The 15,015-nt window shown below is 38.3% G+C and overlaps 1 protein-coding gene across 2 annotated transcripts in view; it reads left to right on the top strand.

Moving 5' to 3' along the window:
• The window catches only part of rbm45 (RNA binding motif protein 45), a 109,601-nt gene that overhangs the window by 37,795 nt on the left and 56,791 nt on the right, over positions 1-15,015 (top strand). The window contains exons 8-10 of one of the 2 annotated variants that reach the window (XM_043693528.2): positions 5,942-6,105; positions 7,676-7,894; positions 10,076-10,384. In XM_043693528.2, coding sequence (XP_043549463.1) covers positions 5,942-6,105; positions 7,676-7,868 — 357 coding nt within the window. In that variant the 3' untranslated portion in view covers positions 7,869-7,894; positions 10,076-10,384. Of the gene's footprint in view, positions 1-5,941; positions 6,106-7,675; positions 7,895-10,075; positions 10,385-15,015 lie in introns of those variants that run through there. The other variant, XR_015757662.1, reaches the window with a different exon arrangement.

Here is a 15,015-nt window from a genome sequence, read left to right as displayed (position 1 = left end):
TCTCTGAGGCGGCTCAGGTTGTGGGGCACAGGCTCCCGCGGGAAGTACGGGACCTTGGGGCCAATGTGAAATTCCGTCCGGGCTGGGGTGAGCGCGGACGGGATCCCACCGCACACCTGAGCGTCCTCCAACTGGTGCACTACGTCGGGTCCGAGCACCGCCGTTTTGAGGCGTCGGATGGCGGTGGCCACGTACTGGACGTCTACCGCTGCCCTGCCTGCTATGTCCTGCGGCAGCGTCCAGCCCAGGCCCCCGGCACCCAGCACGTCCCCGACCCTGGTCACCCTCGCCGCCGCGGCCCTCCCCTCCGACAGCCACTCGAACCCGCGAGTACGGAGGTGCGGATTCCTGAGCAACGGCTCCCTGACGACAGCCGCTACTCCAGCCGGAGGGTAGGCGCGACGCGATTCGACCATGTTCCAGACAGTGATCAGGTCCTGGTAAAAGACAGGCAGCGTCTTGAGGGCGACCTCCAAACCGTCACGGTCGACGAACAGGAGCTGCGTGTCGTAGTTGAGGTTACGCACCGCTTCCCTGCTTTTATTCCCAGAACGTTTAATTCCCATACCAATTTAAAAAATCAGTCTACCTCCTTTATCCAAATTGTCTTCTTTTAGTTGGCCAAACCTTTATCCATATTGATATACAGGTACATATCCCTTTATCTGAGCATCCAAAAACCGAAAAGCTCAGAAAACTGAAGGTTTTCATGGAGTGTCTGTGTCAATCAGGTCTGCGTAACATCACGGGGTTTTCTTGGCGGGCAAAGGCCACACCATAACGACCCACATGGCGGCATGGCCCAGCACTCTGAGGCGTCAGTGATGCGTTGTTTTTACTGTGCTAAATTGTTTAATTTTAGAGTGAAAATGTCAAAAAGAGGTGCAGGTACATCTATGGCTTACAATGATATAAAGAAAAGGAAGCATCTGTCATTATCAATAATGCAGAAGCTTGATCATGGTGTGGCTGTGCGGCGTCTCACTGAAGAATATGGTGTCAGAACTACCACTGTCTATGATTTGAAGAAACCGAAAGACCAGTTACTGAAGTTTTACGGTGACAGTGAAGACCATGAATTAATGGAAAATAGAAAAACACTGCATAGGGCAAAAAATGAAGATCTTAATCGTATGTTGATGGAGTGGATTAGATAATGAAGAAGTGAACGTATGCCACTGACTGGTTTGATGGTCATGAAACAAGTTAGAAAGTATCATAAAGAACTGAACATTAAAGGCACATGTCAATATTCAGAAGGTTGGCTGCAGAAGTTCAAGAAGTGTAATTGTGTGAAATACCTGAAACAAATTTACAATGCTGATGAAACAACTCTCTACTGGCACTATGTCCTGAGAAAAACATTAGCAACGGCTAATGAGAGAGCCTCAACAGGTTTTAAGGAAACTAAAGACAGATTAACTATTCTTGGGTGTGTCAATGCTGCAGGCACACAAGGTGAAATTGGCAGTGATTGGGAAAAGCAAGCATCCGAGATGTCTTAAAGTTATGCACAATTTGCTTGTGCATTATTATGCAAACAAGAAAGCATGGGTAACCAGATAAATTTTTTCTGATTGGCTCAGTAAATACTTTGTACCAGCGGCACGAGCTCATTGCAGTCAAGCTGGACTAGAAGAAAGTGTAAAATTTTATTGTTCCTTGACAACTGCTCCGCACATCCCCTTTTCCGAACAGCTTGTGAAAAGTGATGTTTTTGGCATTTACTTGCCCCCTAATGTGACATCGGTATTACAGCCTTGTGACCAAGGAATTTTACACTCCATGAAGAGCAAGTATAAAGACCTACTTTTTAAACAGTATGCTTGCTGCAGTTAGAGAGGTAGTAATTCAAGACTTCCTGAAAGAGTTTAGTCCTAAGGATGCCATTTGCGCAGTTGCTAATGCTTGGAATGATGTTGATAAAGCAACATTAACAAATGCTTGGCACAGATTCTGGTCTACAACAATGTTTCTTGTAAGTGAACCTGTAGATGAAGGGTTTGAAGGATTTCATCTCACTGAAGAGAAAAAGATGATAGTAAGCCTTGTTATTTGTGCACAAAATCTTTTGGAAGAAAGTGTAAATAAATTACATGAAGCTGACATTGAAGAAATGCTGAACGTTGACAATGATGGGCCTGTCGTGCATTCCTTGAGTGATGGGAATATTGCAGAAATTGTTTTAAATACACGTTTCTATACAGATAAGTGTGAGGATAGTAGTGATGATGACGATGATGAGTTAGTGAACACAGTTAAAAAAGTCCCCATTGACGATATGGTGAAAATGTGTGATCAGTTAATTGCTGGCCTTGAACAATGTTCATTTATCAGTGAGCAAGAGATTATGGCAATTTACTCAATTAACGAGAGATTGCTAAGACAGAAACCTATGTTAATGAGACAGATGACACTTGAAGAAATCTTTAAAACCGCCACCTGCTATAGTGCTGAAGCTGTGTACGCTTAAGTTTTACTGAATGTTTTTTATTGGAATGTTATTTATGGAAATAAAATGTTGAATATTTATAGTTGATGTATTTCATGAATTTGTATATATAACTCTATAAGCTTTGTGCGTTTAAGTTTTCCCAAATGTTTTTCTTGTAATATTTTTATGAAAATAAAATGTTGAATATTTATGGTCGATGTATTTCATTTATCAGTCCACTACTTTATAAATAAAGTGTGGTAGTATTTCTAGTCTTTATTTATTCCAGTTAGTGTGCGTATTCATACGTTTTTGCTGCAGTACATTATTTATGTCTGATTTACGGGTTGCTACCCTGCACCCTACAGGGGCCGCTACATTAATTCTGAAAACTGCAAAATTCTGATTTCCTCAAAGCAGCTGGTCCCGAGCATTTCAAATAAAGGGATACGTACCTGTACTACCAACAATGCCATGGGTTCTTATCTTGAATAGTAATGCTATATGTTATGGCCTTTGGAAATCCAAATATATTAAAACTACTGGTTCCCTTCATCTAGCCTGCTTGTTACCTCAAAGAACACTAATTTATCAGGCATGATTTCCCCTTCATGAAGCCATATTAACACACCTTGATTTTGATTATGCATTTCTAAATGTTCTGCTAGTACATCCTTTGTAACATTTTCTCAATGACCAACATTAAGCTAACTGGCCTATAGTTAGCTTTTGTTTTTTGTCTACCTCTTTTGAATAAGGATGTTATATTGGCAGTTTTCTAATTGTCTGGGTCTTTTCCAGAGTCTAAGGATTCTTGGAAGTTTACTGCCAGTGCACAACCTCTGTTGCCACTTATTTTAAAATCATAGAATAAAATGCACCAGATCCTGGGGCCATAAGCTTTTAGGCCTATTACTTTTCATAGTTTAATGAATTGAGGAAAAATACTAAGTGTTTTCTTTTTGCTTCCCCCCCCCCCCCCCCCCCCACCGCCCACCAAAGCACTAGTTTACCACTATCTTTTGACAGAAGATGTGTGTTTCTTTGGATTTGGTATCAAATTGGTTAACCATAATCTGTTTCTTCCCTTAGTCTTATTCCTCAGTGGAATGTATCTTTGTTGTGAGTCAGGACTTTTTTTTTAAAGGTGTGCACTAATGTTCCTCAATTGTCTGTTCTGATAGACTTATCTCCGTTCAATTTCGCTAATTCTGTCCTCCTCTCTGTATAATGACCATGATTTAAGTTTTAGCACAGTTCTGATCCAAGTTTCTCATTCTCAATCTGAATGCTAAATTCTGCCATGTACAGTCGTGACGGGATCTTTTACTGAAAGCATTGAATAAACCTGCCTTGTTACATATTAGATCCAAATAGCCTCACCCCTGGTTGGATCCATAACCTATTGTTCCAGGAAACTGTCTTGAATGCACTCTGAATTCTTCATGTATACCTGTGCAAGTTTGATTTTCTTTAATGTACATGATCAAAATCACCCATGATTAGTCTGCTTCTTTACATGCCCTAATTATGTCCTGATTTATTGTCTGTCCTACAGAACAGCTACTGTTAGGGGGTCAACAGGCTACTTCTACCCATGTTGTCTTTCCCTTGTTATTTCGTATTCCCAACCATATGGACTATATGCATCCGATTCTAGTTCATTTTTTACTATTGTACTTGTTTCATCTCCTACTAACAAAGTGATCCTACCAGCCTTACCCTCATGTCTGCCCTTTTGAAATGTCACATACCTCTGAATATCTAGTTCCCATTGATCTCCTTGTAATCGTGTATCCCTATTGGCTATACAATCATTCCCACTAAAACTATTTGTACCATTAATGTTGGCTCCTTTTTTTTTTATTCTTCTTTTGACCCCACTTGCTGTTTTTATAGGCTTATATACCATGCCTAATTCTATCCAGTATCAATTTAGATGCTCTACAACGCTACTGTATTATTTTGCCACGCATGCCTGTGTACCCTGACCCCTCCCCCCTCATCAATTTAAAAGGCTTGAGAGCAATTAGATTAGATTCCCTACAGTGTTGAAACAGGCCTTTCGGTCCAACAAGTCCATGCTGACCCTCCGAAGAGTAACCCACCCAGTCTCATTTCCATCTGACTAATGCACCTAACACTGTGGGCAATTTAGCATAGCCAATTCACCTGACCTGCACATCTTTGGACTGTGGGAGGAAACTGAAGCACCCGGAGGAAACCCACGCAGACACTGGGAGAATGTGCAAACTCCACACAGACAGATGGCCGAGGCTTGGTTTTCTACTCTGCTTCTTTATTTATAAAGCTAAGATTTCCATATAACCTATTTGGCATCTTCTCAACTTGTCCTACCACCTTCATAGATGTGTGAATACCTCGATTGTACAATTTAGTCAAATTGTTTATTCTCATTCTTAATGGATTACTTCACACTTCTCTGCAACTTCCATTTGCCAGTTGGCTTCCTATTTAACCATTCTGTCTACTATCTTCTAAAATCTGTTATATTCCCTTGACTCTTCGCCATGTTTCATGTGACTGTAGTTTTAAAATTGTGCACCAAATCCCGATTGTTATGGTACATCAGAAAGAGCTGTGGTTCCACTGTTCCCTCTAGGGGGCCACTTCTTCACAATTGCCTCCAGTTTGATGGACAACACTCTTCACCATTTGGATCCTGAGTCAATTTTATATTCCTTCGATCTTGTCCTATAAGTTCCATGAGTTTCATGTTTAGTAACAAGTTTAGTAACATGTGGTACTTTATCTAACAACTTTTGAAAGTTCGATCTACATCAACAGAACTACCTGATCAGAGGACTCCATCAACTTAGTAAAGTTGGTTGAACACAACTCTCCTTTTTAATGTGATTTATATAAAACTCCAGATCAAAATGGTAAATTAGCAATCCCATTATTTATTGGCACGAACTACGTCTGATTTTTGTACATAAAGTACAAACGGATACAAGCATAACTTTTAGCTTTCCCATACATCTGAAGTATCCTAACTAGATGTTGGCTGCGCTTTTGACTTTGACTTCAGAGTTACTGTTAAACCCTTAACATAAACAACATAACTAATTGACAAGCACATTCTTGGGTGATTTTAGCATTATATTAATTTTGCGTGTCTGAATAGAATCTGAACAGCTGTTTCTTCCTGACAAACTGAGCACTTAAGACATTGTAATTGACTGCTTTATGATTTGCAATTAATATGGATGGACAATAGGTGTCATTTTTTTGTCTGATGTAAACAACTAATGTTTTAAAATATGGATCATTTAAGTAGTGGGGCCTAGATTGACAGGAGGAATTTATTCCCTTAAAATTTTTGTGATGCAGAAATTTCTGCATCCAAACCTTTCAATGTTGCAAGTAGTGTATATACTGCAGGTTAATTATATATTTACTTAATTGCACAATTAATATGATTTACCATACTCATTAATAGAATTTTAAAAGACAAAACTATAACGTGACTTACATTTGTTGCAGGGACATGGAGGTAGCAGTAGTTCACAGATGTCGCGGTTGCAGGTTGGCTTTTCTTTACCTGCACCTCAAAACTTTGCTCCTTCTGATAGTACTGTCAGAGAGAGATTATTTGTGGTCTTCAACCCAACTGTCCTACCCCTTGATATACTGGAGGATCTGTTTTGGTAAGGAACTATTGTTTGACTTTTGAAATGCATTAACATTGTTTGAGCGTGCTTGAATAAAAGCGAAATACTGCAGGTTCTGGAAATCTGAAAGGAGCACAGCAAAGTTCAAGAAACTCAGCTGGTCTGGCAGTGAATATGGATAGAGAAAGAATTAATATTTTGAGTTGCGTATTACCCTTCTGAAGAAGACGCTGCCTGACTTGCTGAAGTTTTTCAGCATTTTCTGTGTATTGTCTCATTTCTGCTCTTGTTTTTGCTATTCTGGCTCTGTTAGCCTAAAAGAATCAATGTTCAGATTTCTTATTCCTTTCCCTTTACAAGTGTTTTTTTTTAAGATTAGATTAGATTTCTTACAGTGTGGTAACAGGTCCTTCGGCCCAACAAGTCCACACCGACCCTCCGAAGAGCAACCCACCCAGACCCCTACATTTACCCCTTCACCTAACACTGCGGGCAATTTAGCATGGCCAGTTCACCTAACCTGCATACCTTTGGACTGTGGGAGGAAACCGGAGCACCCGGATGAAACCCACGCAGATACTGGGAGAATATGCAAAGTCCACACAGACAGTTGCTCGAGGTGCTCTGGCGCTGTAAGGCAGCAGTGCCACTGTGCCATCAAATGGTATTAAATTAGAAAGTGTAGTGAATTGTGAAGAAGAGCAGAACATTGAAGAAAAGCTATACTAGTTGACGGATGGAACGATGGGAGGTGTGGCTTAATAAAACAATGAGAGGGTAAAATGATCAAATATAGTGTAGTTGGGAAATACTTTGGAGCAGATGAACAAAATTGAGATTTTAGATACATATTTAAAAGTACCTCAGTTTGTTTATTGATAAACATAATTCAGAATATTGTATCAAACACTTAATTTCTGGAATATTATTCTGGACTTGGAAAAAGTTGTCCGGGTGATGTTCTGAATGGTATTGAGTTACTATGATGAAGGGGTAAGCAAGGCATGGTTCTTTCCCTCAGGAGAAATTGAGAACAAGAGGACTCATCAGTTTGAAAATGAATTCAGGGTGAATTTGTTCACGAAAAGTTGAAATTGTGGAACAGTGCTCGAGAAGGTCAAATGTGTAAAGTATTTTAAGACGAACTAGCAACAATAATAAAATTTAGGGAGCAAAAATTGGGATCGAGTTGTGGAGGTTTGATGAGGAAAATTACATCTTTCTTCTCCTGCAACCTTCTGAGAAAACTATATATGGTTAAAATTGCCAGTAATGATTTTAAACATTAATTAATCATTTCACCAAATGAATGATGTGAGTGTTTTCTTTGTTACTTGTCATATCTATGATGCATGAATTAATTTCTTAGCCTGTTCATTCTGTTTGCATTCTGGGATTTTCTAGTTTTCATTTATGGTGAAGTTCCTTTTGCTGCAGACATTTCATTTGAATGTTGCAAACTTTGTTAAATAATAAATGAACAATCTTAGTCTAGTAATAAACTGATTTGTGTGTGCAAAAGAAAGTCATCTGCATATTTAGTCATGATTTGATGTTCTCAAATTTTTAGGTTTGTTTTCTTTAACATATCAATGTTTTCTCCTAGTCGTTTTGGAAACCTGATTGAAGTATATTTGGTACCAGGACGTAACATTGGCTATGTTAAATATGCTGAAAGACACAGTGCTACTAACGCCTTGGATACTTTACATGGAAAGGTTGTTAATGGTATCAAGCTCAAGGTAATGCTAGCTGATCCTCCAAGAGAAGAGTCACATAAGCGGCAACGAACACACTAAGATGTTGCACAAAAGATTGTGCTAAGGTAAGCTTCTTTTCACCTTGATTATGGGACTGCATGATACAGTGGACCATAACTTGCTGCTGTTGGTCAGATTTGCCTGTGTGTGTTCAGTTAAATCAGCTTTATATAGCAATTTACTGAACAAATTAGCTAATAACACTGTTGATCAAAATTGGGCATTGGGCACACAAACGGACTGAGTCAGAAGCTATCTCAACTAATGAGTCTGAAGGATTGTGAACAGAACATCACAAGGAGTGAGAAGGAAGTGCAAGTTAGACTGGATGCTTTGATTATCTGTTAAGTTAAGCAAGGGAAACAAAGATTGATTAAGAGAAAACAAAAAAATGGAAAAGCAAAATTTGAGAATTAAATTTGCAAAATCTTAAATAATTAAAACCTGAAGGTCTGAGATTCCATTTTTGTAATTAATTTTCAGTGCTAGAGAGGGAGACAGGTAAATAATGAATGATGTTTTAAAAATTCTTAGATTGAAATGGACTTTTGTGGCAAGTTTTGTTTGAATCTCAAATACCACAATCTGCGTCACACAATGATTAGTCAGTCAGTGAGATGCCATTTCCACAAAGCTAAGGGTGAAGTGTGCAGCTTGGCCAGCAACATTTGGATTTTTGTATTTAACCACATGTCTGCTCTCATGTTGCAAGTTGTAGCTTTGGGCATTAATAGTTGGCGTTATCTGCTTCTCCATTATTTAACCAAATAATACTTATTTTGTTCATGCCTGTTAATCTAGTTGACATTTAGCCCAGACAAACTGGATTAAAGAAAATAGCATTGAGCCAATATGTCTGACAGACTTTTGTAAACAGCTTAAAGCAACTCTCCAGTTTGGTGGTGAAAGGCACTAGATTTGCTTTATGATTAAGATTGAGTGTATGACAGAAGGACTTAATGCTGGTTTATTGTAGAGGTGTACTGGTTTTGGCATTTTTTGGAGTAATGCAACAAAATTTCTGCTTTGCACATTTGATCCTTTGGAAGTTCTTATTTGCTGCAGTTGAATCCGAAAATAGTTCGTGGTTTTTTTTTCCAGTATCTACCATTATATCACTGAGGTCAATTTGAATTTTAAAGAAATTATTAAATGTGTATCTTATTCAAACTATTTCATTAATTTTGGCAGAGTGAAAATCAAATTAATGTCCTGTCAGCAAAATTATTAATTTGCAATTAAGGATAAACTTCAGATTACGTGGAAATATGAATGTTTAGTTTATAGAAAATTTTCTGTAACAGTATTTGTTCGTCATTCAGTGGTAGTTATTTTTGGCAACCTGGTAACAACTTAGTGATGTTTTTGTCTTTTGGGTAGCATTTTAAACTGGATCTTTTTTAAATTCACACTGCTGCAAAGTTTACCATAATTTTGGCATTATGGTGATTCTACTAAAGTCTTAAATACTGTATTAAAAATAATAATGAATTCTTCAGTATTTAAGGTTGTACTCTAGTCAATTAGCTCAGTCTCTGTACCAGAGTTCTTCCAAAAAGCATCAATTGAGTTTATACTAATTCATTTCCCAGTTACTCCAAGGCAAGGGGGAGATTTATCCTTTATTTTCCATCTGTAATCTCATGGTATTTTGTATAAGCACAATAAGTATCCTTATTGCCTAGTAGGTTAATTTGAAAGCTGAATTATATCTCAACTTTCTATTTAAAGTTTATGGGTTGAAAGAATGCTTAGGTTTTCTTCCAACATCTATGTTTGTAGGATTAATTTTATATTTTTAATTGCTTTATAAAATTTTTATTTGAAAACACATGGTATAACCTACAATAAAGTTTTACCACATTTAAGAACACTGTCCTTTTCTTTAGTGTCTTTTTAACTCTTATTTTGAATACAAATATAAAAATGGCAATCCAACTTTTTCTGTACATGAATATACCCAAAGTTAAATTAGGGAAAATATTATTTGCTTTCAACAGTTGTTTCCTGGGGCAAAGGACTGGTGAAATGAACAGCCCAAAGCCTTATCCGGAACCCCAATATAGTATCAATCACATTTAAAATGTTTCAGATCTATAGATTAAACAATAAGTTCTCTAGTTGCAGTTCTTATCAGGGAATTTTGTGGAATATAGTTTATACTATACCTGCAGACTTTTATTCCTTGTTAACAGATGCTTTAACATTTTCACAGCACTTTTTATAAAATGTTTTTGTTTCTGCAGAGTGGGGACAATTGACCTGACACATCAGCTGACTGACTGGCTACTTGACAGTACACAGTGACTTCCACTCGTGACCTTTGCTAGTAACTGAACAGTTTTTTTTATTTTCTGGGAATAGGCAGCAAGAGAAGACTTTGACAGATATTGATTGAAGTGTTTAAGATGGGAATTTTAGTAATAGATTGAAGAAACTTACTTTAATCCATGTAACCTCTGCTTTCCCGGCCTTTAGAGTTTGAATTGTATCTGTTAGCTTTGTTATCGTCAATAACTTGTACCAAACATAATAAAGCTTAATTATGAAACCTTTTGGTTTGATTACTTTTTGAATGGCTCAATTTCACAGTATCAAGATTGAATTACACAGTAAGTAAAACCCACTATATATATGTAAATTGTGATTGAGTAGTACCTGTTAGCGCACTGGATGAAACAAACAGTTGTCAGTATCCACATTAAGATATATATACACATTGTGGGAACACATTCTTTTGTAGAGAATCAATAAAATTAATTTTAGTAAACATCATTTTTATTTGGCTTCTGTCCTTGGCAAGAGCACCTTCAAATTCTTGAATATACCAAATTAGCATTGTAGATGGAAACTGTTTAGATTGCGAAATGTTATATTCACACCAGTGAATGTTTATGAACTGCAGCATTCAAATAAAAATGAAACAATGAAATAGTTTTGTAATGCAGATGTAGATTTTCCATTATTAAATTTATAGTAATCCAGTACATTCTTTAAATGTTTTACTAATGTAAAGTTCACATGGAAGTAAATTCAATTTTGGTCATACAGCATCACATTCATCATGCAAATTTTGGTTTTGCTTAAGTACAGGGCAGTGCAGAATGAGTTAGGTTAATGTATTTTAAAACTCATGTTGAAATTGGTTCACTTGGGCGGCACAGTGGTTCAGTGGTTGGCATTGCTGCCTCACAGCACCTGGGATATATGAAGTTTGCACATTCTCCCTGTGTCTGTGTGGGTTTCCTCCCAAAGATGAGCAGGTCAGGTGAATGGGCCATGCTAAATTGCCCATAATGTCAGGTTCATTAGTCAGGGGTTAACCTAGGGTAGGGGAATGGGTCTGGGTGAGTTACTCTTTGGAGGGTCGGCATGGATTTGGGCCAAAGGGCCTGTTTCCATACTGTAGGGATTCTCATCTTCTCATCTATTACGGTACATCTCAGATTAATGAGAAATGCATACAATTTTGAAGATACTTAACATTATCACTTTTTGCTGTCTATTGGTGAAGCTTTTGATAACTATGGGTGTGTTCCTCTATATATCTTGAATGTGTGGAAATGTTGACAAAATCTTGATGTCAACCATTAGTGCCCAGATTAAAACTATTTGCTCAAGAAGTTGAATTATTTGCATTGATCATGTACTGAAATAATTTGTGTCATGTAGATTGAGTAGAATTAAATTTGCAGAGCACCCTTAATTTTAAATCAAATTCAACACTTCCATTACTTATTGTTTTTGATAGCTGTCTGACCAACTAGGTTTTATAAGTTACTGATGTAATGTTTCAATTTGGTTTATTTCTTAACAAACAGGATATTATTGGTTATGGCCCATTTTCAGATGTGTGCATAGAATGAACCAGGAGGATCAAGGTTATTTCAAAATTGGACTTTGATTTCACTAACATTATTTGGACTAGAGAGAGATCAAGGCAGCATTCCTTCTCCTGGAACAACAGCAATAGATTTTGAAAGGATCCTGAACAAAACAAATCCTGTTCTACTCCACTAATTGTGATCCAATTTTTCTAAGGTGGTGTAAATCAGACTATGGACTCCTCAATTGTACTTTGTCCCAATATAAATTACGTAATCCTATATTGAAATCGATGTTTTTTTAAATGTTCGAGGGGCAGGCTGGTGATTCCTAGAATTGGCCATTGTGCCAATTTTGTACTCTAGTAGGGAGAATAAAAGCTATTTCTATCCCAAGTTTTACCATAATAAAACTCAACACGAAAGTCTCAGATTTTTACATTATAACTTTCATATTAAGAAAGCTTTTATTTAAAGTTGGCAAGTACTGGACCCAAGTTATGGTTTGACTTGGCAAATAAATACTTTAAATTACCAATGCACTTGCAGTATTTGAATGTACTTAATCTTTTAAAATTGCTGAATAGTTCTCTGAGCAAATTTGGTGTACTTTAACTATATAGCAAAGGAAGTTTCATTCTTTTAAATGGTGAAGTATTTTAAAATAAAATGACTGTTTCCAAGCTTCAAATACATCTGGCAGTACAGCAGTAAGTACAATTAAAAGACAATTAAACACTGTCCAAATAACTACAACATTATGTAGTGCAATTGACATATCATTTCACCATTGAAGAGGCAGTCTTTGGAGTAATTATGCAGAGAGATTTTCCTTTCATATTTGTTAGATTAAATTGGCCATTATTTTGACTCACTATACAAGTCCTGAGCAAGGGTCACTCAACTTGAAGCGTTAACTCTGATTTCTCTCCATAGATGCTGCCAGATCTGCTGAGCTTTTCCAGCAATTCGTTTGTCTTCGTTCTCTTTTTGCCCAGCCTAAACCAAATGAGCTTTTTTTTCTGTTCTTTTATTTACATTCCTAGCACATAGTTTCTTTTAGTCTTGTCTAAAGGTGGATTGAAATATCTCGGCAGAAGCTGGTATCCTGTCACCATGTCACCCTTTATTTACTCATGCATAGTTTGACACTGATCCAGCTTCCTCCGAGCCAGCTCTTGGCATGAACAGAATCTCTGACACTTCTTTATTTTCCTGATTGGACCAACTTAACAGCCATCAAAAGCTCAGAACTCATATTATGAGAAGTGCATGATTGACTTCAGTATAATAACTACATCCCTACTCCTGTAGCTCTGGGGAAGTAGACCTATTCTTTTTCTTGTAGCCTCTCCTGGGGCATTTTCGCACTGGGTCTGGTTCCTCCGACTCTGTCTTGGATACAGACCATAGACTGCCTCTCATGCCTCAGAAGAGCATCTCAACAAATTCATCCTCTTTTTAAGCAGTAAAGATGTTGAGCCTATGACATCTGTTGTGTCCATTTCAGACTCCAAGAATTCTTTAATGCTAGATGTAGGGGGAGAACCCTCTAGTTCTTATAGCCTTTCAGCCAGTTCTGAGGGACCGGGTATGTTTTGCTCCTGCCCCATTTGTAAGTTTACTGCTTTCCTGTTGTCTCATGATTGTTATGGAGCACCTCAACTAGATGAGCTTTGTATGTTGCATTGACCATACCTCCTAACCATGCAGGACCATTTCCATGGTTTTAGCATCAAACTTTGTCCACTGAAGTAAACTGTCTCTTGCTTAGAGGGGGCTTATGTCTATCACTGGCATTCCTGATGTTACTTAAAAGATCCCCCCTCAAGCCCACCAAGTCTGGGAAGATCAGATTTAACCGGGTGCAGAACCTTCACCCCTGTGGCTACTTTCCATTATCCCTGTAGTTGCAATGAGGGGTGGTTTGATAATCAAATTGGAACCAGACAGTTTTGTACCAAGTAAAGCTGTCAACTTGTTACTTTAAGCCTGCCTTCAAAGTTTGCACTGCTCGTTTTGCCAGACCATTGGACAATGGATGATTTGAAGTTGTCCTTATGTCAAATGCTGTTTGACTTTGGGAAATACTCTAATCTCTGCTGGTAAATGATGGCTGTTGTCTGTGACCAATACTTCCAGGAGCTCTTGTTTTGCGTGAGATGCTTACAGCTTTTCTATCATTCCCATGTTTGGCAAATGAACTCTATGCACCCATTTTGCACAGGCGTCCACATTGAACATTGAGCGTATGAAGGACCTGCATAGATTCAGTGTAACTGAGACCAGGGTTTATCCAGCCATTCCCATGGGGAACTGCTGGTGGTAATTTTTATTAAAGACTGGTTCTGCAATCATCGATACAGCTGTGCTGATATCAACCTCCATTAAAACCAGTTGACAGTTTAGTCAAACATTTGATTGTTCTGATTTGGATGTTGCTAAGCAATTTAACTGTCCCAGGCCAGATCTACTGGGCTTTCCAGGGTATGCTTACTCTGGGATACCAGCCTATGAATTCTCTTGTTCAATTCTGGTCTAGTTGGGCTCTTGCTGTCTTGAGACCACATAATGGTAGCAACTGCAATGGCTTGCCAGCCCAGATCCTAAAGAAATGTTAACGGTTTGGCCAAGGCTTTTTTTTTGGGGGGGGGGGTTTGGCTGTGAACTGACCAACAGTCCCTCTGCTCAGGATATGTCCTGAGTGAGGATATGCAATTACCTTTACTCAAGTGGTTATGCTGAAGCTCAGGCAGCCTGGCAGGGGTGTCCTGTTTCACCACACCCTGAAACTTGTGTTCCTTTTGCCACATTTCCTAATGACAAAGCTAGTAGGCATGTTTGCATGACTAAACCATTAATCCCACGTACCAAATGATCTCAGCATCTCATTCGGGGTTAACCCAAAATCACAGGTCTCTGCCAGTAGATATAACCTAGTCAACAATCCTGGTAAGGATTCTCCTGCTTCTTGAATTGCCAAGTAAAACTGATTAACGTCTCAAAATTAGAAGAGGCTTTGGGTTGTAATATTCCATAATGTCAAGTGCTCTGCATCAACTCTTCAGTGGCAGATTTATACAAGTCAAGCATACCAGATAATGGCATGATGCCAGAAATGCTTACCCAATTCAAAGACCACTGTTGCAAGTGAATTTCTTCAGGAGTGCATTTTTTTCCCTCTTGTCAGCACTGAAATAAATCCAGAAGCTGGTATCCTGTCACTAAGTCACCCTGTATTTACTTATGCATATTGCTTGACACTGGTCCAGCTTCTTCCAGAGCCAGCTCTGAGTGAACAGAGCCTTAAACAGGAGTGTTGGTGTCTGTCAGCCAGGGCTCCCCCATTGGGAAGTTCCAAT

Source organism: Chiloscyllium plagiosum, unplaced genomic scaffold (genome assembly GCF_037043375.1).
Source record: "Chiloscyllium plagiosum isolate Xiang-an unplaced genomic scaffold, Cpla_swu_hap1 HiC_scaffold_7, whole genome shotgun sequence".
Taxonomy (NCBI): Eukaryota; Metazoa; Chordata; class Chondrichthyes; order Orectolobiformes; family Hemiscylliidae; genus Chiloscyllium; species Chiloscyllium plagiosum.
This window is presented reverse-complemented; position numbering and strand designations above follow the sequence as displayed.